The sequence below is a fragment of the Saccharomyces kudriavzevii genome (assembly GCF_947243775.1).
Source record: "Saccharomyces kudriavzevii IFO 1802 strain IFO1802 genome assembly, chromosome: 7".
Taxonomy (NCBI): Eukaryota; Fungi; Ascomycota; class Saccharomycetes; order Saccharomycetales; family Saccharomycetaceae; genus Saccharomyces; species Saccharomyces kudriavzevii.
Genome location: NC_079278.1, coordinates 47,405 through 74,585, shown reverse-complemented (window position 1 = coordinate 74,585; position 27,181 = coordinate 47,405). Strand labels below are relative to the sequence as shown.

The 27,181-nt window shown below is 40.0% G+C and overlaps 15 protein-coding genes across 15 annotated transcripts; 4 read left to right on the top strand and 11 right to left on the bottom strand.

The window, feature by feature from the left end:
- Positions 1 to 97: 97 nt before the first annotated feature.
- ADE57 (bifunctional aminoimidazole ribotide synthase/glycinamide ribotide synthase) lies at positions 98 to 2,506 on the bottom strand (the record flags this gene model as incomplete). The annotated part of the gene is made up of 1 exon (XM_056227776.1): positions 98 to 2,506. One exon carries the CDS (start codon positions 2,504 to 2,506, stop codon positions 98 to 100), a length of 2,409 nt encoding a protein of 802 aa, XP_056087564.1.
- A 653-nt stretch (positions 2,507 to 3,159) lies between these two features.
- MTO1 (tRNA modification protein MTO1) lies at positions 3,160 to 5,172 on the top strand (the record flags this gene model as incomplete). Its single annotated transcript, XM_056227775.1, has 1 exon — positions 3,160 to 5,172. One exon carries the CDS (start codon positions 3,160 to 3,162, stop codon positions 5,170 to 5,172), a length of 2,013 nt encoding a protein of 670 aa, XP_056087563.1.
- Positions 5,173 to 5,422: 250 nt separating this feature from the next.
- On the top strand, positions 5,423 to 6,217 carry HAP2 (transcription activator HAP2; the record flags this gene model as incomplete). Its single annotated transcript, XM_056227774.1, has 1 exon — positions 5,423 to 6,217. One exon carries the CDS (start codon positions 5,423 to 5,425, stop codon positions 6,215 to 6,217), a length of 795 nt encoding a protein of 264 aa, XP_056087562.1.
- Positions 6,218 to 6,509: 292 nt separating this feature from the next.
- On the bottom strand, positions 6,510 to 9,392 carry CSE1 (importin-alpha export receptor; the record flags this gene model as incomplete). Its single annotated transcript, XM_056227773.1, has 1 exon — positions 6,510 to 9,392. The coding sequence occupies one exon, from the start codon at positions 9,390 to 9,392 to the stop codon at positions 6,510 to 6,512; it is 2,883 nt and encodes a 960-aa protein (XP_056087561.1).
- A 206-nt stretch (positions 9,393 to 9,598) lies between these two features.
- DOC1 (anaphase promoting complex subunit DOC1) lies at positions 9,599 to 10,351 on the bottom strand (the record flags this gene model as incomplete). Its single annotated transcript, XM_056227772.1, has 1 exon — positions 9,599 to 10,351. The coding sequence occupies one exon, from the start codon at positions 10,349 to 10,351 to the stop codon at positions 9,599 to 9,601; it is 753 nt and encodes a 250-aa protein (XP_056087560.1).
- A 155-nt stretch (positions 10,352 to 10,506) lies between these two features.
- Positions 10,507 to 13,524, bottom strand: KAP114 (karyopherin KAP114; the record flags this gene model as incomplete). Its single annotated transcript, XM_056227771.1, has 1 exon — positions 10,507 to 13,524. The coding sequence occupies one exon, from the start codon at positions 13,522 to 13,524 to the stop codon at positions 10,507 to 10,509; it is 3,018 nt and encodes a 1,005-aa protein (XP_056087559.1).
- A 235-nt stretch (positions 13,525 to 13,759) lies between these two features.
- On the top strand, positions 13,760 to 14,305 carry ANK1 (ankyrin repeat-containing protein ANK1; the record flags this gene model as incomplete). Its single annotated transcript, XM_056227769.1, has 1 exon — positions 13,760 to 14,305. One exon carries the CDS (start codon positions 13,760 to 13,762, stop codon positions 14,303 to 14,305), a length of 546 nt encoding a protein of 181 aa, XP_056087558.1.
- A 143-nt stretch (positions 14,306 to 14,448) lies between these two features.
- TAD1 (tRNA-specific adenosine deaminase) lies at positions 14,449 to 15,624 on the bottom strand (the record flags this gene model as incomplete). Its single annotated transcript, XM_056227768.1, has 1 exon — positions 14,449 to 15,624. One exon carries the CDS (start codon positions 15,622 to 15,624, stop codon positions 14,449 to 14,451), a length of 1,176 nt encoding a protein of 391 aa, XP_056087557.1.
- A 146-nt stretch (positions 15,625 to 15,770) lies between these two features.
- On the bottom strand, positions 15,771 to 17,465 carry RTF1 (RNA polymerase-associated protein; the record flags this gene model as incomplete). The annotated part of the gene is made up of 1 exon (XM_056227767.1): positions 15,771 to 17,465. The coding sequence occupies one exon, from the start codon at positions 17,463 to 17,465 to the stop codon at positions 15,771 to 15,773; it is 1,695 nt and encodes a 564-aa protein (XP_056087556.1).
- Positions 17,466 to 17,821: 356 nt separating this feature from the next.
- GUS1 (glutamate--tRNA ligase GUS1) lies at positions 17,822 to 19,948 on the bottom strand (the record flags this gene model as incomplete). The annotated part of the gene is made up of 1 exon (XM_056227766.1): positions 17,822 to 19,948. One exon carries the CDS (start codon positions 19,946 to 19,948, stop codon positions 17,822 to 17,824), a length of 2,127 nt encoding a protein of 708 aa, XP_056087555.1.
- A 248-nt stretch (positions 19,949 to 20,196) lies between these two features.
- On the top strand, positions 20,197 to 21,366 carry RAI1 (decapping nuclease; the record flags this gene model as incomplete). Its single annotated transcript, XM_056227765.1, has 1 exon — positions 20,197 to 21,366. The coding sequence occupies one exon, from the start codon at positions 20,197 to 20,199 to the stop codon at positions 21,364 to 21,366; it is 1,170 nt and encodes a 389-aa protein (XP_056087554.1).
- Positions 21,367 to 21,453: 87 nt separating this feature from the next.
- On the bottom strand, positions 21,454 to 22,047 carry BRR6 (Brr6p; the record flags this gene model as incomplete). The annotated part of the gene is made up of 1 exon (XM_056227764.1): positions 21,454 to 22,047. One exon carries the CDS (start codon positions 22,045 to 22,047, stop codon positions 21,454 to 21,456), a length of 594 nt encoding a protein of 197 aa, XP_056087553.1.
- A 196-nt stretch (positions 22,048 to 22,243) lies between these two features.
- Positions 22,244 to 23,353, bottom strand: PDE1 (3',5'-cyclic-nucleotide phosphodiesterase PDE1; the record flags this gene model as incomplete). Its single annotated transcript, XM_056227763.1, has 1 exon — positions 22,244 to 23,353. One exon carries the CDS (start codon positions 23,351 to 23,353, stop codon positions 22,244 to 22,246), a length of 1,110 nt encoding a protein of 369 aa, XP_056087552.1.
- Positions 23,354 to 23,824: 471 nt separating this feature from the next.
- On the bottom strand, positions 23,825 to 25,948 carry ZIP2 (Zip2p; the record flags this gene model as incomplete). Its single annotated transcript, XM_056227762.1, has 1 exon — positions 23,825 to 25,948. The coding sequence occupies one exon, from the start codon at positions 25,946 to 25,948 to the stop codon at positions 23,825 to 23,827; it is 2,124 nt and encodes a 707-aa protein (XP_056087551.1).
- Positions 25,949 to 26,395: 447 nt separating this feature from the next.
- RMR1 (Rmr1p) lies at positions 26,396 to 27,136 on the bottom strand (the record flags this gene model as incomplete). The annotated part of the gene is made up of 1 exon (XM_056227761.1): positions 26,396 to 27,136. One exon carries the CDS (start codon positions 27,134 to 27,136, stop codon positions 26,396 to 26,398), a length of 741 nt encoding a protein of 246 aa, XP_056087550.1.
- Positions 27,137 to 27,181: the final 45 nt, after the last annotated feature.

Below are 27,181 nucleotides of genomic sequence, written 5' to 3'. Positions count from 1 at the left end.
TTATTAAGTATTCTAGTATAGAAAAGTGTATATATATATATATATATAGATACATGTATGCGCATATATGTACCTATCGTAAAGTTAATGTTGTTGATTAGTAAAGGTTAGTTCCATTTTCGATTACACAACCGGGGGCATCCTTTGGCCTTTCTTGCAGAGAACCAAGTTCCCAAACGGTTTCGCCCTCTTCGATCAATGACTCACAGACAGCTTTGACGTTTTCTCTCTTGACTATCAAGACCATACCAACACCCATGTTGAAGGTCCTTAGAATGTCATCGTGTGGTACATTACCTGCTTGACCGAACCACTGGAATACACGGGGTACTTCCCAAGTGGACATGTCAACGTGGGCTTGTAGATGGTCTGGAATAGCTCTTGGGATATTCTCTACTAGACCACCACCTGTGATGTGAGCCAAACCCAAGAGCAGCCTTTGTCTGATTGATGGTAGCAACTGCTTGACGTAGATTTTTGTTGGTTCAAGAATACCTTCACCCAGCGTCTTAGATTCATCCCATGGACATTGAGCATCCCATGGTAACGCGACGTGTTGAATAATCTTTCTGACCAAGGAAAAACCATTAGAATGAACACCACTAGAGGCAAGACCCAGAAGAACATCTCCTGCGGCCATTTCGTTTATCTTGGGTAGAATATCCTGTCTTAATACGGCGCCGACAGCGGTACCGTTGGTATCGTAGTGACCTGGCGGGTACATACCGGGCATTTCAGAAGTTTCACCACCCACGAGGGCACAACCACTTTGAATACACCCATTAGCTACTCCTGACACGAAATCAGAAGCAATTTGGATGTCAAGAGCACCAGTGGCAAAGTAATCCAAAAAGAATAGCGGTTCAGCACCTTGGACCACCAAATCGTTGACGTTCATGGCCACCAGGTCAATACCGACGGTGTTATGTATCCCTGTTTCTTGGGCAATGATCAGTTTGGTACCAACACCATCAGTGGCACCTACTAGTAGAGTGTTTTCGTTTTGACGGAAACCGGCTTGAGCCAAGTCGAATAAACCGCCAAAACCGCCAATATCCGAATCCGCACCCGGTCTTCTTGTGGATCTGACCATTTCTTTGATGGTTTGCACAAGGTTGTTCCCGTTATCGACGGAGACACCAGAGTCTGCATACGTGATAGCAACCTTTGATGACTCTGAGTCCTGGAAAGCACGGTATGCTATGTCCTTTCTGTAGTAAGCGTTTTGGAAATGGACGCATTTGACGGCCTCGTATACCGTATCTACCGCAGCTTTCAGGTTCTGGGCTGTGGACGTCACGGAAAGAACTCTACCACCGTTAGTCAATAGAGAGTCAGTGTCGGCGTCGTATTTAGTACCTGCATGGAAGATTTGTGTGTGTGGTGGCAATTTGCCGGTATCCAGAGTGATCTTGTCACCCTTGGCGTATGATTCGGGGTATCCACCTGCAGCCACTACGACAGTAACTGCGGATCTAGTGTCATCAATACCTATATTGACAGAATCCAAGCGGCGTTCGGCGGCAGCCAAAAACACTTGTGCTAGATCTGTTCGGTCATCGAGTAGACTCAAAACAGCCTGTGTCTCTGGGTCACCGAATCTTACGTTATATTCTAGAACTTCAGGAACGAGCTTATTTGTCTTGGGGTCCTTCACCAAAATCATACCAGTGAAAAGAACACCAACAAATGGCATACCATCACGTCTCATTCCGTCGATTGTAGGTTTCACGATCTGTGAATCTATAGTCTTCAATAGAGATGGTGTGGCCACGGGAGCAGGAGCATAAGCACCCATCCCACCCGTATTTAGACCTTGGTCACCGTCGAAGATCCTCTTGTGATCTTGAGCGACGGGAAGGTTAAAATGAGAGTACCCATCAACAATAGTGAGTAGAGAGATTTCGTCACCTTGCAAAAATTGCTCGATGACAACCTGTTTGCCCGCGTCCTCACCAAACTGCTTGGTGACCATTATGTCCTTGATAGCCTGGATGGACTCGTCGATGTTAGATGGAATAATAACACCCTTACCTGCAGCAATCCCGTCGGCCTTAATGACAAAGGCCTTGCCAGGATGTGCTTTCAAAAATGAAATAGCGTCTTCTGGGTTGGTGAAGACATCATAAGACGCAGTTGGAATGTTGTGCTTGGACATAAATCTCTTGGAGAAAGCCTTGGAAGCCTCCAACTGGGCAGCTTTGGCGGAGGGTCCAAAAACGGGGATACCCACGTTGTGGAACACAGTGGTAACGCCATTGACTAGAGGCAATTCCGGGCCTGGGATGACCAAATTGATCTTATGCTCCACGGCCATCGACTGTAAACGAGAAAAATTGGCGACGTCTGGAGTAACGTCCCAGTTCACCACACGCGAACGATCCATAGTTGCAGTCCCTCCATTACCTGGAGCGACGTAGATTTTGGCCACGCTAGGTGATTGAACCAGTTTGGCGACAAGAGCATGTTCTCTTGCACCGTTTCCTAAAACGAGAATATTGAGCATTGTAAGGGGAGGAAAGAAGGTGATTCTCTTGAACTAAGGCCAAGAAAGTAAGGAGATTTAAACTACGCTACTAGTGGTAGCTCTCTGGACGATTAACAGCAGTTCCAATGACCTCTTCACTTGCCTTAAATACCAAGTGCAAAGCCCATCGCGCATTCATTATTGCTGTTATTACTGGGGCACGAGTCAGTCGGTGTTTGTCACCGTCGACGGGGCGAGTCAACTGAAAAATTTTGAAAAATTTTGAAAAAAAGAAAGGATCAGTTAACATTAGTGCAGGTGAGTGCATGTTACAGGGTCTGGAATAATTAATGGGGTAGAGAGGGACATTTGGGTGCCCAGGAAGTTACTCAGATAGGCTGAACCCAAACGTTTGCTCTCCTAGGTCTGTTTGACGATATAGCGGTCTCGCGATATGTTTCTTGCTGGCTGTTTGGATACGGCGTTGTAGAGAGCTCATGACACGCCGTCGGAGGAACTCTTGTAGACATCTTTCTTATAGTTCTTCAATCAACCCCTTGTCTCTTATGTATGGTCACTCTCTTCGCCGACGCCCTTTTGAAAGAAACGCATACTGCATATACATACATATTTGAATTACGTGCATACCAGATATTTCCTGTAATACAGCAATACAAGTGCCCCAGAAAACGATGCTACGTGTAACAGGCTTGGAACTCCCACGCGCGTCTCCTCCTCTCTCACAGGTGCTCAGGAGGCAACTGACCATATCTTCTTTGACAAGCTTCCAACCCAAGACCAAGACACAGGTTGTGGTCATCGGCGCTGGCCATGCGGGCTGCGAAGCTGCAGCTGCTTCGTCCAGGACTGGAGCACACACCACCCTCATTACACCATCACTAACGGCCATTGGTACGTGTTCGTGCAATCCTTCTATCGGTGGGGTAGGTAAAGGCATCCTGGTCAAAGAAATCGATGCCCTCGATGGACTGATGGGCAAAGTGACTGATCTGGCTGGCGTTCAGTTTAAGATGCTCAACAGAAGCAAGGGCCCTGCTGTTTGGGGGCCCAGGGCCCAGATAGATAGAGAGTTGTACAAAAATTACATGCAAAAAGAGCTCTTTGACAAAGAGGCACATCCAAACTTGTCCCTGTTGCAGAAAAAAGTCGTTGATTTGGTCCTGCATGACCCTGGAACTGGTCACAAGGTCATCAAAGGTGTGGTACTAGATGATGGGAGCCAGGTCGGGGCAGACCAGGTCATAATCACGACGGGCACGTTCTTAAGTGCAGAAATTCACATTGGCAACAAACGAATTGCAGCAGGCAGAATTGGTGAACAGCCCACATACGGGATAAGCAACACGCTGCAGAATGAGGCAGGCTTCCAGTTGGGGCGCTTGAAGACGGGAACTCCAGCTAGGTTGGCCAAGGAATCCATTGACTTCGACGCACTAGAAATTCAAAAAGGCGATGAATTGCCCGTCCCCATGAGTTTTATGAACGAAACGGTGTTAGTTGAGCCCTCCAAACAACTGGATTGCTTCGGTACTCATACTACACCGCAAATGCACGACTTCCTGCGGAACAACTTACATCAATCTATTCACATTCAAGATACGACAATCAAGGGACCGCGCTACTGTCCCTCCATCGAGGCGAAGATCCTAAGGTTCCCTGACAGGTCTAGCCATAAGATATGGCTAGAACCGGAGGGGTTCAACTCTAACGTCATCTATCCCAATGGAATATCGAATTCCATGCCCGAAGATGTGCAGTTACAAATGATGAGACTCATCCCCGGCCTGAATAATGTCAAGATCATACAACCAGCATATGGTGTGGAATACGACTACGTAGACCCAAGACAGTTGAAGCCCAGCCTAGAAACGAAGTTAGTGGAAGGATTATTCTTGGCGGGACAAATTAATGGTACTACCGGGTACGAGGAAGCCGCTGCACAGGGAATCGTCGCAGGTATCAACGCAGGGTTATTATCACGACCACAACGAGAGCAAATGATCTTACAAAGGTCCCAAGCGTATATTGGTGTTCTCATCGACGATCTGATCAATAACGGTGTCATTGAACCATATAGAATGTTTACTTCCAGATCAGAATTTAGAATCAGTGTGAGGGCTGACAATGCAGACTTCAGATTGACGCCCATTGGCGCCCAACTGGGGATCATTTCGCCAGCCCGTCTGAGCCAGTATTCCAAAGACAGGCAACTATACGATGAAACCATACGTGTGCTGCAGAACTTCAAACTAAGTTCTCAAAAGTGGTCCAGTCTGCTGCAGACCAACATCGCGCCGCAGGCTGAGAACAGATCTGCGTGGGAAATTTTCAGATTCAAAGGCATGAACCTGCACAAATTGCACGAACGCCTTTCTAGCTTGCCCATTAACGTCCCAGCTATTCCGGCGCACGTTATCACCAAAATCAACGTTCAGGGCAAATATGAGCCTTACATCGTCAAACAGAACCAGTTTGTGAAGGCATTCCAAGCAGACGAGAACATGTTGTTACCGCAAGACTACGATTATTCCCAATTGCCCACTCTCTCCACTGAATGCAAACTGCTCTTAAACCGTGTTCGGCCACTGACTATAGGTCAGGCAAGACGGATCCAGGGAATAACTGCAGCCGCCTTGTTTGAACTCTACCGCGTGGCCCGCAAGCCAGCATCAAAAGCCATGTAGATAACCATTAACCACTACTTAATATATGTAAATAATCCATCAAATCTGCCCTTCATACGGGATTTCAGGCTTCTTACCCGGAAAATGCTTATATCGCTCTTTTAATCCTTCTCTACAAGGGGACTTGATGGACAAATAGAGAACTCGGTATAAAGATGACTGAGCTAGGGCAAGGCATAGTTGTGTGTAGTTTGATTTACTGATCGCATCTGAAAGAGCATTTTCTTTTTGAAAGAGGAAAAAGAACGCCATGTCTGCAGACGAAACGGATGCGAAATTTCATCCATTGGAAACAGATCTGCAATCTGGAACGGCAGCAACAGTATCAGCAGTATCAGCGGCACATTCTCGCAGTCCCTCCCTCCAAGGAAGGCCCATGGATATGAGTATGGATATGGACAAATCATCGTCTCGGAGAAATGAGGACCAACAGGATACAAACGAAGACGATTTGCTTTTGTTTAACAGGTTGCGAACATCTCAGAACAGAACTATGAGCTCCTTAGAACCACAGCAACAGCCACAATATACACCGGCTAGCGCCCCTATGACGGAACCCTCTGCCGACTTTACTGGTTTTTCTTCGATAACAACATTACCGTCCCATTCCCCTCACGACCAACAACAGGAACAGCAACAACAGCATCTGGTAGTGCAGGCTCAGTACACTCAGGGCCAGCCGAGCTTGCAGAATGACACGCTGGGAATATCCATGGCAGAGCAACCTTTTTACGTAAATGCCAAGCAATACTATCGAATCTTAAAAAGGCGATATGCAAGGGCTAAACTAGAAGAAAAACTGCGAATATCAAGAGAAAGAAAGCCGTATTTGCACGAATCTCGACATAAACATGCGATGCGAAGACCTCGTGGTGAAGGTGGGAGGTTTTTGACTGCTGCTGAAATCAAAGCCATGAAGTTGAAGAAAAGTGGAGTTAATGACGTTTCTGAAGATAATCAGGAGGACAAAAAACTCACTACCAAAATAATACAAGAACAACCTCATGCCGCCTCTACCGCAGCAGCAACAGACAAAAAAACATGACTTTGTAATATACTAATGTTAATATCATTCCTAAAATCAACCAAAAGCGCCAATTTTATACGACACGGATCTATACGGCCTATTTAATTTAAATCAACATATATATGTACTTTTACCCACTCTTTTTTTTTTTCATTAACATGTATATATGTATGTACCTTGCAGAGAAGGAAGCATGATGCTATCCAAATTGGGTGTTTTTTGCTTCCTCTTTTTGTTTACTCTATCTATATATAAACAACTATTCAAAAGAGCGCCATTGAGATTTACGTTTGATTTTTTATACCCCGCATTAATTACTAGTTAGTAATTGGTTCAATTTCATTTGATTTTCTTGAGTCAATTGAGGCAAAATTGTATTAAAAAATGTGTTCCCGGACATGGCATTGTATTTGTTCAGAGCTTCTACAACATATAGCCTTACGCCATCATTAACATCTATTTCAGGTAAGGGATCGAATGGTTTCTCACTAATACTGACTAGCTTACTGAAGTGGGAACCAAATGTAGAAATTTCTTCTAAGTTATCTAAATCCACAAAATCGTTTTTCATGTTAGCAATACTTTGTGATGATGCTGTCTTTATAATGGAGTTCATTGTGCCCGGAATCAAAGTTGGATATTTGTTTTGGAAGATTTGACCGTTTATAACCATGTTCAAAATACCAATCAATGCAATTTTACGGTCTAGCAAATTACCAATTGTAGGTAGCGTACTAATGATGAAATTACTCCATATTTGTTGGAAAAGACCATCTTGCACTTCGTCAATGAACTGAATCACAAAATCAGAACCTAGCTTGTTGGAGATCAAACCCAAAAATACTGTTAATTTCTTGACATATCTTTCCGTTTTAGAATTTTGTAATCTTTGCAATAATAATACTGCGATTTGTTTCATATATGGCCGTAAGCGGTTCATATCAATTAAGAGCATGATGTACTCTAAGAGATCAAACCCATGAACTTCGTATGCCTTTGATGCAATCAATCTTTGAAATATACCCAAAACTGGAACTAGATCGGGGAAAATTAAGGAATCCGTTTTTATAAAACTCTTTAATAATCTTGTCACAGCCGGGATATTGCCTTTCAATTCCCATACATTAGGGGCTAGCAAGGGCTGTGCCAATTGCTTAATACTTTCTGGGATTGTTGCGGACCGCTCAACAACGAATGCAATAATTTGAAAAACATATGGGATGAATTCTTGAATATCTTCAGAAAGAACGGTCAAAAATGTAGGCATCATGGATTCTGCAAGCAATGGTAAGTTTTCTCTTTGAGTGTAATTTAAGATAGCACCAATTGATTCAAAGGTATAATGAGTGAATCTCGGATTGGACGGATTCTTAGTCATTATTGTTACGATTTCAATAAACTGGGCCAATAGTTGGGGAAATAGAGGTTGGATGGAATCTTCTGACGTCTGCAAAACCCTAAAAATTGATCTCATCAAAAATTCGTTTTCGGCTAATTTTTCAGGCGAGTTGCCATGTTTCAAGATTAATGTGATAAGATTTTTCAAAAGAATTTCGGTACTATTAGAGATATCTTCCTTATGAAAGATAAAGACAGGAGATGTGTTTGATTCTCTGATAGTCAAAATTTTTTCGATAGTAATGGCAGCGTACGTGTAAACGACATATTCATCTGTTTGTAGAAAAGTGGCCAATATGGGCATAAGCTCAATCAACTGAGCCTTGGTCAACTGATTTCTGAATGTGTAGATATATTTTATAGCGTCTACCCTCAAAATTATATGAGGAATATTATTTGAGGTAAGGTCTGGAGCAATTTCTTTTGTGAAAAAATTTACCACGTCCAATAAAATATTCGTGGATGAAACACCAGCATTTGTAATATTTCCATTAATGGCCAATGCCGTGAATAGATAAATATAAAGATCCTTAAATTTCCAGTTTTTGGTTGGATTACTCATATACTGATCGACAAACCCCTTCATGTGCGCCAAAAATATACTCGTCACTAAAGCTTCATTTTTTTCTTTCAATTCCTTTAAAAAATCGGTACATGCCCTTCTTCTCGTATCTGTGTCCGAACCTTCCAAATCCCTGCGGATATATTCAATCGGATCATCTTCAAAGAGTTCGACGTCTTCTACACGTAACGTAACGTTTGGCAAAATTATTTGTTCGGTTATATTATTCATGGCAGATTCATTGTTGAAGATTTCAAAGTATTTTGGTATACGTGTTACTGCGGTCAAAAATGACAAAGATTTGGATACTAAAATATCGTATTTTGGCTGGTTGGAAAGTGAAGTCAAGAGATTCCAAGTGATTTGAATGAATTCATTGATCATAGGCCCAAAGACATCTTCATATCTTGTTGTGTATAGTTGTACCAATTCTTGGATTGAGGACTTCACTTTTATTAAAACGGATGCATGTTCAGTTTCATCAGGGTTTTCCAATAAGGGATTAGAATAAGATAAATATTTATGGAAAATACCCATACCCACTTGAATGTTATCCTCAAAAAATTCCGGTATATCTTGACAATTGAAGTCGTAATATAATTTAATCAATACCAGTAACACATCGAATAAGATGTCCAGCATCGCCTTATTATTTTCATTTGCTATTATTTGTTCATCAACCGTTTTCAATAAGTTTAAAAACGGCGCCGTAAACACGTCAAGAACTAGTTTGATCTCCAAGAAAAGCTCATCTGATCTAAATAAAGGTCTCCATCTCCTAAAGATAGAATGTGCCACTGTGAGGACACCCTTATTTGTTACCATGTCATCGTTACTTAACCTGGAGGCTAAATCGTTCAAAAGTGTGGGCCACCTATCAGGAAAATCGGAGTCTGCAATACTGGAAATTGCTTCTCCAATCTGAACTTGCAAATTGTTTGGCAAAGTTATCATTAAGGGAACGATTTCCTTTTTGATCAGTTCCACATTGTTAGCCGGTAATAAATGATTACCGTTTTCATCTACCCACTTCCGCTTGATGAAATTCTTGAAGAACAAGGCACCAGCTAATCTGGTAGACAGTGGCAGATTAGTGGAGGCAATAACATGCAATAGGGTCAAACCAAGTCCATCTTGTGTCTCCAACTGCCTTAAATTTCTTTCAGAAGCTTTAGCTGTAGACGCAACAACTGATTCAGCCAGAAATTTAGCCACGGTTTCCAAGTCGGACATTCTGCTATCTGTTTCTCCGCAATTGAGTAGTAATCAAAATGCTGGTTTTGTTTGCCACTTATGATCTTTGTTTATACTATTTTCGACATTTTTTAATTCATCATCCCTGCAATTGAAAAGTGAAAAAAAAAAAAAAAAAAAAAAAAAATAAGAGCACGGGGCAGGGTAATAGTAATAAAGACAAATTAGCAATCTTGTATTACTACCTACCGTAGTATAGCATCCTGGAACAAACTGTTGGTTTCCGGAAGAGTCTGTGCCCACTCGTGAGTCTCTTGGTGCAGCTCATTGGATGGAACATATAGCCTTATGCCTCTCAAGTGGGTGTCCTTCCCGTTCTCATGGTTGACTGGAAATAAAAGTCTGATGAATTGGCATTTCAGTAATTGATCGTCATCCCTGTTATCAGGAAACCTTAATGCCACCCAACCATTCACATTTCTCACTTCGAGCTTCTTGTAAAACGTTACGTCCGAAGGACTATGCCCCGCATACATCTTTACTAAGCTGGGAGCATATGACTCGTCCGCAATCATCGAGAAGAAAAGCGCCATGACACAGATCTCCGTTCTCTTGCTAAACATAATGTCCAACTGATGTGGCTGACCTCCATCGCTCTGCCAGAACGTATCGTAGTTATCATCTAGGGCACAGTCCACAGGGTTCCCCAATTTAAAAGATGAGGGCTTCCAAAGCGCCAAATGTGTCACGTTGATCATTCTCGCCGAGTCCAATAGCTCAATGCCCTGATGGAACATATGTTGCAAACTTTCAGGAGTAAGGTTCTGATACTGGGCCTCTTCTTGAAACCCGTTTACATAAAGATCTTTGGTTGCGGCATCTACTATTCTGTCATCCAACACTAAAACGGGAGGCTTGTTATGGCAACTCTTTACAGGCCTGATGAGCTCTAGAGGCGCCAATCGGTCCAATGTCCTGTTCATTTCCATGGGGTCCATTTTCCGAGTACTCAAACTTATATTATTTTTGCCACCTCCCTTGATCAGCCTTTTTAATGCTTTCTTTCCTTTTGTATCGAGGGCGCTTATTTTGCCGCAATTTTTTCTTCTCTACGAACTTTATATTTACAATTATTAGAGTCTACGTAAATAAGCTACAAAAGAGCCTCTGAAAGAGTTTTGCGCTCGCTGTCTGATAGAGTTTCATAAATAAGATGGAAATCACTTACATTTTTGGTAGCGACCTCTCTAAAAAAGCTAACCAAGATCTGAACAACGGATTCCTTCACGTCCGTGAGTCCCGTGATATCGTCACGGTCATCCTCTTCTTCTCCATCCACATCATCATCTATATACTCTTTCAACTTTTCGTAATCAAGGACGTCGTCCACGTCTTCCCAATCGCCGGTTTCATCATCGTTATTAGCGTTTGCCGATTCTTGAATACTGCTCGCGACCAACTGTTCTGGATCAAGTTGTTTGGCTTGGAAGCCTAATTCGGAAATAAACAACTTGATGATCTTTGTGTAAAGAGGAACCTGCACGTATTTATCAGGCATTTTCTTAGCCATTGATCTTGTGATGATCAGGTCGCCTTCATATGGTATCATGTCTCCATTGACCATCAGTTTATGTAACCTTGGGTCATTCAAAAAAAAAAATTTACTTAGAGCAACAATGCTTTCTTTAATTTTTCTTTCGCCCCTGATGACTTCAAAGGCTTCCATCCATTTTGACATTACCAATGACAAGGCTTCCTTATCATCTATACGGAAACTGGACAAGAAATCCACTGTCTGCTTAGTATCGTTACATGTTAAGAAGCACAATACAGAGAGAAGGTTTTGCTGGGTAGAGATGTTTTGCGCCTTAACTAGCCTCACCACGACGGCTTGCAAGATTCTTCCGACCAACGGTTGAACTTCCTTCGAAAATCTTGTGAATATGGCAACCACTAATGATCCGACATTCATGGCCGCTGAGTCCGAGACTTCCAAAGACAACAACCTCTCTAAAATTTTCATGATATCCATTAATCTAGTTTGCATCGTCTGAGTATCTGTGTTGAAAATTAGGTAACTGAATGCTTCTGTGGCTAGTTGCAGTGTCTCATCTTCAGTGGAGTATACTAATACTTTGGCTAATGGTTCAAACAGGTACTGATTTATTTCATCTGGTAAATATCCATCATTAGGCCTTTTCTTCAAAAATACTGCAATAAATTCTAAGACCAGCGATAGTAACGGTGAATACTTATAATTGTTTTCATCATTGGCATTAAGGACGTTAATAAATGATGGAAGACATAGCTCAATGTAATTTTTGTAGTTATCCATATTGATGTCATCCAGTAGTTTCTCCAAACACTCTTGGCTTTGAACGACGACTTGTACATTTGCTGGATCCTTGGATGATATTGTGAACACCAGGTGAACTTCTGCCTGTAGAACTTCTTTTTTTGAATAAGGCCCTTTGGAATTATAACTGATTACTTGATTCAATACTTCCATTATAGTCCCATTCGTGTCTTCTTCCGCATCATTACTAATCTCGTTAATTATTTGAATTACTTTTTCTTGGAGCTCTGTGCAGAGTTGTGGACCAAGAACTGAGTCTAATTCCGCAAAATAACAGTAATACGGGAATGCTATCAATGCTGCGGATTTAATAAGCTCTTGATCGCATTTTAGGGCCAAATCCAAACTTTTTGCCAAGAATCTTGATGTCACGGATTTGATATCTGGCAAAACATCTATAAATTTATCCAGTAGTTTGGGAATGACCAGGATTACACGGGCTAATGTCAGCTCATGTATTTCTGATGATGTTAACGCATTTTGCAGAATTCCTAACAAGTTTTGCAAAGATTGATTGATGTTTTGACTGCTTATTTCATCATCGTTGAGAAGAATGCATTGTAGTAAATATAGAAGAGATTCGAAAGTTTGATGATTTGACGTGTTAAGGTCGATATTTTTGGAAACAACACCAAAAATCAAGGATAACTGCGGATTGGATAATGAAGTAAAAAATTCACAGGCTTGATCTCTAATATTATATGACGCTGCTAAGCCGGTTTCCTTGGACACAAATTCATTGAAGTCGCTTATCCATAACTCGCTAGCATCAGAACCAACTTTACATAAAGTGGTCAGAGCTCCTATAATTACACTTATTTCTTCAATAGTAAACGATATCGTACACACACTGGTCAGGAACTCTACAATATAAACGGAACAATCATGAACTGTCTTTACGAAGTTTTCACTTTCGGGATAATCACCATCGTCATTGGTATCTATAAGGGAAATGTTTTTCAAATCTCGGATTGCCACCAGCTTAAAATGGTCTTGTAATTTCTCTGCAAAATGCTTTTTAGAGAAATCATTTTTGATAAACACCAAGTTCTCGTATATTATGGATTTCAGTTTCAGCTGAGAGATAACGTCTTCATTGTCAAAATTCAAAGTCAATAATTGACCCAATCTTTGCAAAGAAGTAGATATACATTGAGATACAAAATCTTTTCTCGATTCTTCATAATGTCCATTGTGCGAACTCATTTGCAAAAGACATGCTTTGAGGAGTTTCAAAGCGGCAATTTTAGCCACGAGACTGGATGTTTCTGCAACGAGGACTTTAAAGATAATTTCCGCCGTCTCCAAACCAATTCCACCTTCGAAGAACATTTCTTCAGAAACAACATCGTCGTAGATTTCATTCAATAAAAACATCGCATTCAATGAATGTTGCCGAGAGATACCATCATAAATAACACTCAAAAGTTGTGGCCATTGATCTGGAAAATCAACAGCGGATATCTGAACGATACAATAAGAAGCCCCATTCTTGATTCTGGTATTTTCATTGTCATTCAAACATAATTTCAATAGCGCTTCTCTGATAAATTCTTTGACTTTCACATCAACGTTAGACGTAGAACGATACGATTCAAACCCAGGACTCCAATACATAGTAATCAGCTTCCTCAACGACAATAATGCAAATTGTCTAGATTGTAATGCAGATTGCTGCTGCAAGGCGGCGTTTACCAATGCTGTGAACATTTGAGACGCATCTGAATCACACCATTGTAACAGTTGTGCCTCTGCAACCTCTCTGGTATGGTTGTCAGCTGATTGTGCTTGTATTATCAATTGATTAATATCCATATCCGTTGTCGTAACGTCGCAATATGGCATAAAGCCTTTCAGCTTTTCGAATACACAAATCAGTATATAATTTTTTTTTTCATAATCCACCAAGCTGTAACGCGTTGATCAAAAGATTCGTTATGAATTCGTTATATAGGGGTCCCAGAACATTTTCCACTTTCCATTGTGAATAAAGTCAAAATTGAACCGAGTGAAAACTTTTCCATAAAATAAATTGGTTTCTCTTTCTGTCATGGATACTGAAGGAGCTTCTTTAAGTGAACAACTGCTCGATGCAGCCAGAAGAAATAATTTGGATTTATTAGAGACTGTATTTGATGGCTTGGATGGTGATTCCGAGAAGATTGCAAAGCTGATCAACAAGTCCAAAGAACCACTGGGGAATACAGCGTTGCATCTGTGTTGTAAATATGGGTCATGGGAAGTTCTTGACAGGATCCTCGACCAAGACGGCGGAATCGAGATAGATCCTCAAAACGACGTCGATGGCGACACTCCACTACATGTTACGGTCAGATACAGCCAAGAAGAACCTGAGCACGGGACATTCATTGCTAGAAACCTAATTGAAGTGGGTGCTGACCCTAGAGTGAGAAATTACAACAATCAGAAGCCCATCGATTTGGTTCATGGTGATGAACTGGATGAGTTGATTGATCTCTTGCAGGGTGCCGAGTTAGCCATTGATAGTACTAACGGCCTAGCTGATAATAATGAGGATGAGGAAATGATAGATGATAGTCCATCTGATGATGACGAAAATGATGATAAAAGGTGATAAAATAAGTGGTGCTAGTGCCAGAAGGGCAGAAGGATATATGAATAAAACTCCACTTCTGGATATATAGATATTTTTTGTATATGTATTCCTTTCAAAGGGCATTAAAAATTTGTGTATATACACGTACATATGTATAGATATTAGCTCACATCATCAATTCTGGTGGATATCCATCCATCGGGAGATAAGGCGTTCTTTGCTGTGGTGATCAATCGGTTTCTCTCTTTTTGTTGAGACTTAAAATGCAAATAGCTCATGCTCTTATGTTTTGGTCGTATTTGCCTAAATAGTTCCCACTGTGCAAACCGGCTCACCTGGGATTGGCAGTGTTTTCTCAACGGTTTGGACGACTTAGTATAAAAGCCATTCTTCATTCCATTAAAAATCGCTTCTTCAGTACTAGAGTCATTCACGAAAAGCTTGATACTGCACATTGAACTAGGTATATCATTCTCATCCGTTCTATCATCATAAAATGGTGTGTGACAGTTCAAGAATTCAACTTTATGGCCGTCACAAGGTAGGCGATTATGAAAGGACCTCTCCAGAATATGTTTCGTTTTATCTTCTATATCAGGAATCACAATATACTTCAAATATACAGGTTGTTCGAACAGCTCGTAGTTTAATGAATTAAGTATCGACGATATCTGTTTCATCGATAATTTATCAGAGCAAGATTTAGATAGGGTGATATTTGAGTCATATCTTCCTGGTTTAGTTCTAACAACACTTTTCTTATGAAAATTCAAACGTCCTCTCAGTATTGTTTTCACTTTGGGATCAACATATTGAAATGCATCATTATCTTCTATTTTGATGAAATCTTCATTATTTTTGCAACTATCGTTCAAGAAATCCATGCTAGCATCTCCACACGGTAATCTCGAAATATACAATGCCAATTCCCAATCGTCTTTTAAATTGAATCTAATAGGTATTTCGTTATTGCTTTCAATGAAGTCGCTTCCATTTGCCGGATCATAGTCTTTGATATGTTTCAATAATACTGTATTGGCACCTCTAAGTGCCAAAATTTCTGCATGGCAATCATGCAGCAGCTTCCCTCCACTTCTTTGCAGTTCAGAATCTGGCAATGCCTTCACACCAGTAGCTACTGAAAGCACTTCTACGTTATTTGCACCACCACTTCTGTTGATGACTACAACACCTGCCAATATCGTCCACTCTTTGATACCAGTAGGTCTAGTTGCTGGTTTGCAAACAGATTTCAGCTTTGAATACTCACCGATTACTTTATTTGATATTTCTTCAGCTAGTTCATTTTTACTTGACATGATGAGAAGTTTTGCCATGGAGTTTTTCTTTCTCTCATCAAAATATTCATTTGTTATTTGTGTTTTTCTCCTTCCACATCAGAATGACGATGGTATTTCTCTCATTTATTATACATAAATACGTATAAACATAATTTTACAAGCGTAAAAACACGCCCATTTTACTAAAACTTGAAGTCAAATTTGATGTCCAGTTCACCAATCATACGCTCCAATCCACCAAGGCGTCTGAATTGAGCAAGAAGCAACTCCTTCTCACGCTTATCCTTAGCCTCCTTATCTTCTTGTAGCTTCTCTTGTTGAGCAATTTCTTTGGCCTTCGCATTTTCCTCCTTCTGTATTTCTTGGTAGTAGACCTTGGTTCTGGTCTTTAATCTACTAAAAGGGTCACTCTTTGAATCGAAATTGCTGTTATCTTCTTTCTTCACATGCTCTGCGTTCCTGATGTTACTCATATTTAATTTTCTGTTTTTTGAAGTTAACTCACCTAGTGTTTTGATGTCAGATTGGTCGTTCTCATGATGTTTTTCGTATATAGACATTCGTTTCTCAAAATTTCTTAATTGAGCGGAATATTTGGCAATATCCTTTTCATTATTTGTTTCTTTAGCATATTGTAGTTTTTCTCTCAATACGGTCTTCTCCAGCACTGCGTTAGTCCCTGATAGTTTTTTATTGAATTGCATCCGATGACGAACGACTTCATCTGTTGTTTTATCAGTTAATGGCGTATTGACGAAATCCATAACTTCTTTTGTCTTATTACTCAAAGAATGTAAAGAAGGCTTAACCATGTGCGAGTTATCCAATGCCTTGAAATATCTTCGGTATTCGTCATCAGCGAATGAACCATCACTGAAGTAATTCATTTGGAAAACCTTTCTATCTTTACCTTGTGTTACACCAAAATACTGATTAGTATAAAATTTGCCCATGCTGTAAGGTTTTTGCAAGAAAACTCTCTCAATTCTCACCATACGATAAGAAGTTTTACCAGTGCGTTTATCTGTGCCAATGTTCACTCTACCATAACAACCCTTGACTACATCTTCGAACCCAGGATAAAAACAGAATTTTGCTACGAATGAACGACCAATCCTTAGTTTGTTGTAATCAGAAATCTCAGGTTCTCTGTCAAGCTCATCTTCCCCTTCCTCTGCCCATTCGACTTCTTCTTCTCTTTTGTCATATAGGTCCTTTCTATCGAATGGATTGTATTCTTCGTCGTCTTCATACTCACTTTCCTCTTCATTCTTATAATTATCTTCTCTGTACTCATCTTCATCGTCTTCTTCATCTTCGTTGTCACTATATTGACGATTTTTCCGGGCTCGTTGCTTCTTCAATTGCGAAAGCTTTGAAGCCTTGATATCCGAATGGCCAGTAGCGTGGGTTGACCTAGTGGAGGTCCTAGTTTTTCTGGAATCTTCCTTATCTTTAGCCCTTTGTTGCTGTTCTTTCATATCTCTTCCACGTGCCCTAAACAGTTTTCTTTCCTGGTATTTCTGCATTATCTGAGACCTCTCAAACAACAAAGTTTCACGCTCCATTTCAGGTAAGGATTCCAAGTGCTCTCTGTCGTTTTCATCCTTAAATTTACCTTCCAAGGGAAATGGGTTCGCCTCTTCCCCCTCTGATCCGTAGCCGGCATTCCCTACAGAGTAGGGGTTGTAATCGTCCTCTTCCTCATCTTCCTCGTCTTCTTCCTCTGCACTGTCAACTTCAATTCTTCTCTTTTTGGAAACAGATTGATCGTTGTTTTTGGCCCTTTTGGCGGACGTGCTGGTTAAAACTTGATCTTCTTCCTCAGATTCATCGGCACCAGCTAAAGCTAACAGATCTTCATCTAAATCCGACATTTTTCTAGCGTACTAAACAAACCAGTATAGCTGAATTGCACCCTCTCAGTATCTTTCCAATCTCTTCTATAGCTCATAAGATTTTTACTTCTGCTTCATTGCCATTACTGGAGCCTTTTTCAGCAAAAGATGGGAAATTAAAATTGAAGCCGGGTAATGGGTAATCATCACTTCCGAACGTGAAAGAATATACTGGATAGTGAAGATTTCATTTATATAAGTGCTTTCATGAAAGGTTGGTCTTCATGCAATTGACCGTTTTATGAGTACAAAAACGTTTGCTTCACAAAGACGCTCTTAAAAAAAGTTGCTCAAGATACAGCATAAAATATGTATATACACTATTTATGTGATGCTTACTTTTTAGCACCGTACCTGTTAACAGATTTACCATCTGGGATAGTAAAGAAGACGTATGGCTTGCCATTCTTTGGTAAAGCATCCAATCTATAGTAACCTTTTCTTTCGAATTGGATAATATCACCAACCTTCATGTCCTTAACATTCAAATCAGCAATAGCATCGGTATGGAATTCGGTTTGAGGAGTCAAGAAATCTTCGAAACTTTCGTCTTCTTCCAATCTGTCCTTGGTAATCAGGTGATCGAAATCTACCAAATCAACAGGAACAACGTCCTTGGTGTCAGCCAACCAAGTCAATTTGTGCTTAGTCTTCTTGAAATCACCTTCCAAATGCAACTTGGCAACCATAGAGCCATCGTCATTCTTCTTTGTGATGATGACGTTACCCCAGTCCATTAAGGTGACTTCTTCATCGACATTGATGACGTCGGCATCCTCCCTGTCGACGACGATGTCCTTGTAATAAATGAGCTTCTTCTCACCTACAGCAGGGTTTTTCTTGTGTTTTGGTTTCATTTCAACCTTTGGCTCTTGTGGAGCTTCAGTGCCTTCCAAGTGAATCTTTACTGGATTAACGATAGCGGTGTGCCTTGGAGCAATTGGATCGATGACCTTCTTGTTGAAAGCCCAGATCAAGTTCCATTCCAAGTTGATGACATTTCTAGATGGACCTTGAGATAAAACAAAGTTTCTCAAACCTTCAACAGTCATACCTCTTCTTCTCACACCTCTGACAGTTGGGAATCGTGGATCATCCCAATTGCCGACTAAGTCTTTGTCAACCATCCATTGCAACTTTCTCTTGGACAACAAGGTTCTAACAAAGTTGATACGTGCAAAATCCCAGATATGGACTTTTCTCAAACGCAATGCTTGTAGCATCCAATCGTATTGGATATTACGGTCTCTGTATTCAATAGTACGTAAAGCGTGAGTGACACCTTCAATAGCATCGACAATTGGAACACAAAAGTCATAGGTTGGGTAAATCTTCCAGGTAGAGCCAGTTCTATGATGAGGGGTTAAGTTACATCTGTAAATGACAGGATCTCTTAAAGTCTTATTCAAGGCTTCGTAATCGATCTTGGCACGAACACAATTCTTTAAACCTTCTTCAGTACCGTTCTTCATTTCTTCGGTGAAAAGTCTCAAGTTTTCTTCGACAGAACGGTTTCTTCTAGCAGAAGCAATACCATCCATACGTTCTTCTCTCATCCTTTCAGTCGGAGTATCGTCACAGTAAGCTTTACCATCTTTGATCATTTGGACACAGTAATCAAACATTTCTTGAAAGTAATCCGAAGAGTAGGTTATCTTATCACCTTTAATTCCTAATAGGTCCAAATCTTCCAAAATTGAGTCTTGGAATTCTTCCTTTTCCTTCGATGGGTTGGTGTCGTCGAACCTGATGATCAATTTACCCTTGTAAGCTTGAGCAAAGTATTGATTTAATAAGGCGGCTTTGGCGTGTCCAATATGTAAATATCCAGAAGGTTCAGGTGGGAAACGAGTAACCACTTGGCCTACCTTGGCATCTGGCAAGTCAATCTCGAAGTTGGCCTTGTGCGTTTCTTTCTTTTTACCTACATTGGCGCTCTTCTTCAATTCTTGTAAAGACTTGGTCAAGAAATCGTGAGCTTCGCCAAAAATTGGGTCCATCTCCAGTAAAGTGTACCAACGAGAAACGTTGACATCAACTTTGTTTTTGATGATAGAACCACACATACCATTGGATCTCAAAGCACCCCAACATGCAACGTCAGCGGCAGAGTATTTTAAACCACCAAGAATAAAGGTTCTCACATTCAATTGAGAATCCAAAGTCTCCAATGATTGTGACAATTTAGCAAAGTTCTTGACAACTAGTTCTTTTTCAGCCAAATCAGTCCATCTAGAAACTTGCTCCTTATCGCCATTGTCAAAGATGGCGGCAAATTTACCTGTGATCTTGTTGAATACACCTTCAGTGGCATCATCGAGCTTGGCAGCAGGAGCTTTCTTATCATCAACAAATTGAATGGCTATAGAGTTCGGGGCTAAAGCGTTCACAATACGAGCAGCAATTAATTCGGCATAGGCAACGCTAGGGGCCTTGCCATTGACGGTCAGAGTGGACGGCATCTCAATTCCTTCTATGCTTTTCTAACTTCCAAAAGTAGTTCCAATAGTCTCCTATATCTGATATCTATCTTCAACTTTCCTCCATTGTCCATCCTTATATCGAAAAAAAAAAAGAGGCAAATATTCGGGTAAATTGAAAAAAATTACTTTCGAGAATATTAGCAGGAGATGAGGTATTGTTATGTTGCTAGCAGTTGCTGTGATGCAATGGAACATAACGAAGTATCAATTAAATATAGTCTGTCCTAATGGGTATCAGTGCAAATCTATTTATAAAACAGAGAGGTTCGACAACTGCGTTGAAGCAGCCAAAAGAATTAGGATTTTACTCAAGGAACAAAGATGAAGAGTATTTAGTTAGTGATGATACAAACCTGAATTACTACTATCTGCCAGACGCTGAACTGGACAGGAAGTTGGACCTTTCCGCAGGATTCCAGAAATTTAAGGACTATTACAAGGATTTTGAAGATAGATGTTCCCTGCGCGGGCTGTTAGAGACTATAGAAAGCTCTGAAAGGCATAAGGGGAAAAAAATCAACGCTGATATTATCACGTTTAGGGGAATTGCTAGAAAATTAATTTCATGTGCATTTGACTCTCCAGCCTTCAATGCTGTGAATCTTCGCATTATTTCGTTCAACGGCCAGCTTTTCATCAAGGAAGTACCTGATGTTATTGATGCAACCACGGCAGCCTCCACACCTGGCACGGGGCATAGTAATGATCAAGACTTGAACGCGTTTACCGGGTACAAGTTTGAAACTCTGGTCACACTTTCCAACCCACTGCAGTATACGCCTCGTGAAGTTATAGAAAAAAGGACTAAAAGAATCGTGTCTCATGGGGATGAGTACATTAGCGTTGTCAGAACTGGGGTTGGCAATTGTAAACTAATTCTTGGTGCAGAGGTGGATTGCGTATTCGACTTTAAAGAAAACGGCAAGGATAATTTGAAACATTATGCTGAACTAAAATGTACACAGCAAGTTATGAACATATCAGATACTCATAAATTTGAGCGCAAATTGTTCCGAACTTGGCTACAATGCTTCTTGGTTGGCATTCCAAGGATCATATACGGATTTAAAGACGACCAATATGTATTAAAGACTGTGGAAGAGTTTTCAACAGAAGAGGTGCCGGTCTTGTTGAAGAACAATAATCCTCAGATGGGGAGCTCATGTTTAGAAGCTATCAAGTGGTATGGTCTTCTCACTGAATGGCTTTTGAAAATGATTCCTAGAGACGAGGATCCTCATGCTCAAGTAAGGGCATTTAAGCTGATCTTCGAAAATAATCATTTAAGATTATCTGAAATTGAAGAAAATGATGATGAGTATTCAGGTTTGGTTAATGAAGAGAACATATTAACCAATGGATTTAGGGAATGGAGAAAATCGCTGAAAAAAAAATAATCCTTCATGCCTCTCATCTGTATATCCTTATTGAGGTATGGAATCTATAAGAATATATATCTGTGCAGGTAAATAAAGTCATTCAAACTACACAATGCGAACAGGTTTTGTATCTTTATGATTTAGGTAAACTCTGTATGATCCAAAACTTGTATTGGTCACAAATATTATACCTACGATGCTAATTAAAATGAAAAGGAAGGATCGTATACTGAACGCCTCAAAAAAGGAATTTATTACTCCAGCAAGGGTGCGGGCCCATGCTTTGGCCCATTGATAATCGGAGCCAGGCAGCACTTCATCATCCATGCATTTTGACCATTCATCACAGCGCATCTCTAGCGCCGGAACTCTCATATGAGGTTCGCATTGGTTTCTGACGTAGTTGGATTTACAAGTTGCAATCTTGTCAAATGCTTCCCTAATATCATGTTCCAGTTTTAAATTAACATCGTTTCGAACCATCAGAATGAATTTAATAACAAGATACAAAGCTATAACTCCTATAATGGAATTGAAAAGCAGCTGCATATACTCTGCAATCAGTCTTGGATTCAGCCAAATGCTTTGTCCAGGAGATCTAGCATTCTGCTGAGGTTCGCCCTCAAGTACACCACCACTTTCTAATTTTTGATTGGTAATCACACCATCCGCTCGTCTAAAGACACTTCGAAGTTCCATACTGGTTTTATTCACGAACATTGACTCAAAATTGATTTCACAAGCATCCAACTCATCTGCTATGACATTGAGTTGATGCATTAGTCGGTAGCAATATATATCGAATGTCCGGGTAATTGGGTTTTTAGCATTTCAGGACAAATACATACGTATTTGAGAATAAACAGTATTACATACAAATGGAAGATTGCCATTATCACAGAAACAAAGTGTGGCCTTCCAGAGCAATAGATATCCTTAAATCGCCCAAGTTTCTCTCCTGAGCCAAGAATCGTAACTCTTCAAGTATGGTCAGCCGCGGGTCTCTTTTAGCCGCGGTTGCCTTAACATGAGTGACAATGACATTTAGACCACTCAATCCCCTGCTGCTGTTGTATAACGTGTTCAAATTGGATAATTCGTTGATCAAATATATTGGCGACAAGTGTCCATACAATTGTTCCGGTTTGGAAGACAGCGGACAGGAGCATTCGACTAATATACCCTTGAGATGCACCAGCGGGATATTCTCAGCAACATATAACCAAAACTCCTCTAGTAAGTTTTCTTCACATCCTCCACGGTCCTGTTCAACATCTCCGCAAACTATTATACAATCTTTACTTTTCCTGTCTCTGAAGATATAAAAAGTGCTGTATACTGGCGCGCCAGTTTTTACACCTACCCCGTGGTGAACCTTGAATGGTATTACATCCCAAGGAAAAATAGTGCACTTTTGAATCTCCTTGGAGTTTAAAGACCGTAGCTTTAATTTTTCCGAGCGTTCTGCAGTTAAGTCCGGCCATATCAAGTCGTTGAAGACATGCTTTTGCAGGGCGTCAATAGTGTGTGGGAGCCCCCATATAGTTTTCTTTTTTGTGTTTTCTTGCTCGTATATTGAGGGAGAGTTTATCACTAGTCCATTAATATGATCGAAATGCGGATGCGTAATATAGTAGTCGGTAATTCCCTGAAACAGCTTAAAGGCTTTGTTAGTTGTGTTCGCACTTTCAAAATGCGCCCCATGCCTCTTCAACGATTGCAGCAGAGACTTCGACAAGCCCTTCTGTATGGTCAGCCTAGGGTCAATAAAAAATTCTATCGGCTCTCGGTCGTGTTCATAGAAACTTAGAACTAACTCGTCATAGCCTTCATTGTCATTCTGCCCTTGGGCCAAAAGTTCTCGTAATTGGTGCATTCCACCGCCACCATCTACGGCTATCAATTCCGAATCTTCTGTTCTGGCAGGCTTGAGGATGAAGCACTGTGTGGCGTATTCACTGGGTCCTCCATTGGCTCCAAGTATAGTTATTTCAAATGCAACCATCAAAAGGAATATCTGTGAAAAAAAAAAGGGATGAGAGAAAAATCTTGCCAAATTCCACTTTTTACCCAAAGAATAATATTAAAAGAAAGCTTGGACTCTGCTTACTTCGAAAAAAGTAAGCGCTTGACTACTGGTCTTTTTTTATTCCTTCGTCACCTAAATTGTGGGAAACATTCATTGTTAATTAGTATCCCATTTTTCGTGCGATATTTTTTCGGGTTGTTTATTGTGACAGATGTAATATCATACACACGGCGTAATAAAGTATACGTTGATTGCAACAAAGTCAAAGCATGGATAGCAAAAGTTGAGTACTCGATTAGATATTTAGTTCTCTATGTTGATAAATCGGTGATTCCTCGAGTAATTTAATTTACTTCTGTAGTATGCAAATTAACGAATCAAGAGGGATAAGTACGATAAACATCACTTGCTACCGGGTAATGATATCCAAAGTAACCTAGGATGTATTCACCATTCTAAAGTCAGCAACTTTTTTAGTCTAGTCATCTGTGAAATAGTTAGCAACTCAACAGCTTGGCTTTCTTCCTGTATTATAGCTATGAAAAACTCCTGCAAATTGTATGTTTGGAAAATTCTTCGTACTAAAAGGATATTGAAGCCTAAATCCAGAAGAACATCAATACATGCCATGTTTTCTACTTTCTCACCATCATATGGAAGCGCCCACTTTGTAATGAAGTACTTCATCCAATCAATAAATAGGTTTGCGTCCTTATGAATGAAAAAAACTTCTATATGTGGATGCAACAAGTAGAATCTGACCTTCCAGAAGAGATCTGGATCAACATCTTGTAGTATTTCAGAAAATTCAACAAGTATAATGACTTTATGAAATTCAGTTAATAGATCGTTGATTGCTTTATCATAATACAATGGCCCATTTTCCCTGAGCTGGAGAAATTGATTAATTTGAATTTTATATAAACATGTTGAATGGTTTATAATGAAGTCACACTCGCCAATATAAGGTTGTTCGATAAGATTCAGCTGAGAATTTTTACATAATGACTGAATCACCTTCTGGTTTTCAGTCATTTTATTTGCATTCACAGCTATGCATTTATTTTCTATACCATCTTCTAATATTGAATGCCTTATTGATGAACTATTAAATGAAAAATCTCTGTTGTCGTCGTAAACAGAATTCGTAACTGAGGTTTCGCCTTGAGGGTTTGCATATGTCCCAGAATTTATTAAATATGAAGTAGAAGAAATATTTGTGGCATTTCCACTGCCTTCTCTGTGCTTCTTGAACTTTTTTTTAGTGGCTAATATGGACATCAGCTCGTTGTCGATGAAAGATCTCTTTTGAGGTGCTAACGAAGTATTGATATCCACTTTGGAGGATAAAATAGAATTATTCGGGTCTAATTTGCCGATGCCGTCAGCTGTTGTATCATTTCTTTCGCTTTCTTCAAATGTCGTGTTTTCAACTGCCTTTTCATTTGGTGAACCCATTGCAAGCTTTATAGTGCCAAACGTTTTCCTTTGATTATCAATGAGTTCAAGGGAACTAGAATCTAGTTTTTGAAATTTTAGCCTCATTCTTTTAATTGAATAGACCTCTTCATTTATGGTCTCATTTCTAAATATTGTATCCCAAGTGTGATTGCAAATTTTTTTCAGAGGATTCCACACCAAAATCTTTAGATCTTCTTTGTCCAAACACCATATTCCTTGAGTCCTCTTTCCAATTGGCTTATTCCTTTTCGCCTTTTTAACTCTTATTTTGAAAAATTCTAGTTTATTGAAGTGAGTATTAAATAGTTCATCGTAACTTCTCTCAAAAACGTCAAGTTCCTGGTCACATTCTGGAGTAGTTACAGCCCAATTTTTCAGACTAGCCTTAGAACTGCGCTTGCAACGTTGGTTATTATTTTTTAAGAATCTTTTAGCCGGAAGAAGTTTTAAAAGGTAATTATCGTATGCCTGCTCGAAAAATTTGGGGTCCCAGTCTGATAGAGATCCATCAGAAAATTTAACGCAGAAGTCCAGCTTTTCCTCCGTCAATTTGTTGTATCGTGCTTCCAAGGCAGACGGCATATATCTTAAGTTTGGGGGCGATGCATTTTTCTGTGAGCTACTCCTTTTAAGAGTGGGAATATTGAACCAGCTCAATTTCATATTACTGTCTGCCAGCTTGTTCTTCGATACTGGCTGTTGAAGCGGGAAATATAGTTGGGCTGAAAGATTTTTTATCCACTTAAAAAATATCATGTCCTGTTTCTCGATTTTCAACTTTTCTCTAAGTGACTCATACAATAGCACCTCTTCGATATCTTGCTCGCGATTTGCGATGTCCCACGTTTCGTGAACGGTTATAGTTGTCCTTTGTTTCCGCGATGTGGGGTGGACCGCCTCTAAAAAATATTCTTCACCATTGATTGTACCAGAGATTTTGGATCTTATAATTTCTAAGGGTTTGATTTGCAAAGCTTTCAGCTCCTTCAAATACTTTTGCGCTCTTCTTTCCAATTTAATGTTTTCCCTCAAACTTCTTGATAGAGCAAAATAGCCGCCCACATCATAATTACATTGAGGAACTTTGACTTCCCAAACTCTACTATTCATAACCTTCACTAAATGAACTAATGCCTTTTCAATGAGCTCAACGAATTAAAGCTTTTTTAATTACAATTTTTCTATTGAGTCGTTTTTCTTCATTAATGACTTCTTAAACCTAGTGGTAAGTTATACTTTTATCTAAAATTCCTTTTCTTCCGTTCCGGAGGAATGAGCAAAAAAAAGAAAGATTTGAAAAAGGACCAAAATGTAAAATAAAAATTATAGCACAACTTGCTGAAACAGCGGACAAAGAGCACTCAAAACATACATATTAGCGTGTGATTCAATTTAATGAATATCCAACAGCTGATAAACAAGGGGAGAAGAAGATAATCTTAAAATAATACGAAGGCTAAAATTTATCCGTGAGAGAGAACCCTCGATAAAAATCTCTAGCTGGGACATCAATTCTCGATATTGCGAGATGATGCCTTTTTTAAGAATTATTTGAAGTTAAATCGGGCTGTCTTGGTCTTCCGGGCCGCCTTCTCCATCATCATCTATGTCCATCACAATAACTTCTGAAGTATTTTGATGCACAGGTTGATCATTATCATCTAAGATTAGAGGATGCGTTTCGTCGTTAGAAAACGGTTTGATATTCTTCAATGTAGCCGAGCTTTCAGTCAACTCAACCAAGGCATTGTAGCGAGAGACAAACCTCGGCCTTGTGGTTAATTCAATAGCCAAATGCGTCGGTATATCAGTTTCCAAATCCGACTCTGATCTTTCCTTAAGGATCTTAAATATGGTATAAACGTCATTGAATGAAATATGGTTGTTATAGACATTATCCTCAAAAAGAGTCAGATCTAGACTTCTTAGTCGTAAGACCAGCTCTTTCGTAGCAAAGGCTAAACTACCATAGCGACTCCCCATGAATTGGCGAATGGATTCCATAAATTCACCCATGGGACGTTGATAAAGAGCAGTGTTTTCACATATTATTGGGTTGTTAATTTCGCCCTCATCCTCTGATGCAAACAGCAAAAATGTTGTATCTTCATATTCCACGGTAACTTTAGGTAGCTTTTTTTTCATTAAAGTCTCCGCCACATTGCGAATATTAGCGTCTGATGACTGTTCCTCTGCAACTTCATCATTATACTCCAAGAGGTCTTCTTCGTCGTCCTCATCCAATTGAACACCCACGTCATCCAGCTCCACTCTATTATGTGCTTCTTCTTTACTCATTTCCAATTTGTTGGTACTTCAAACAGCAACTTTTATTGATTATCC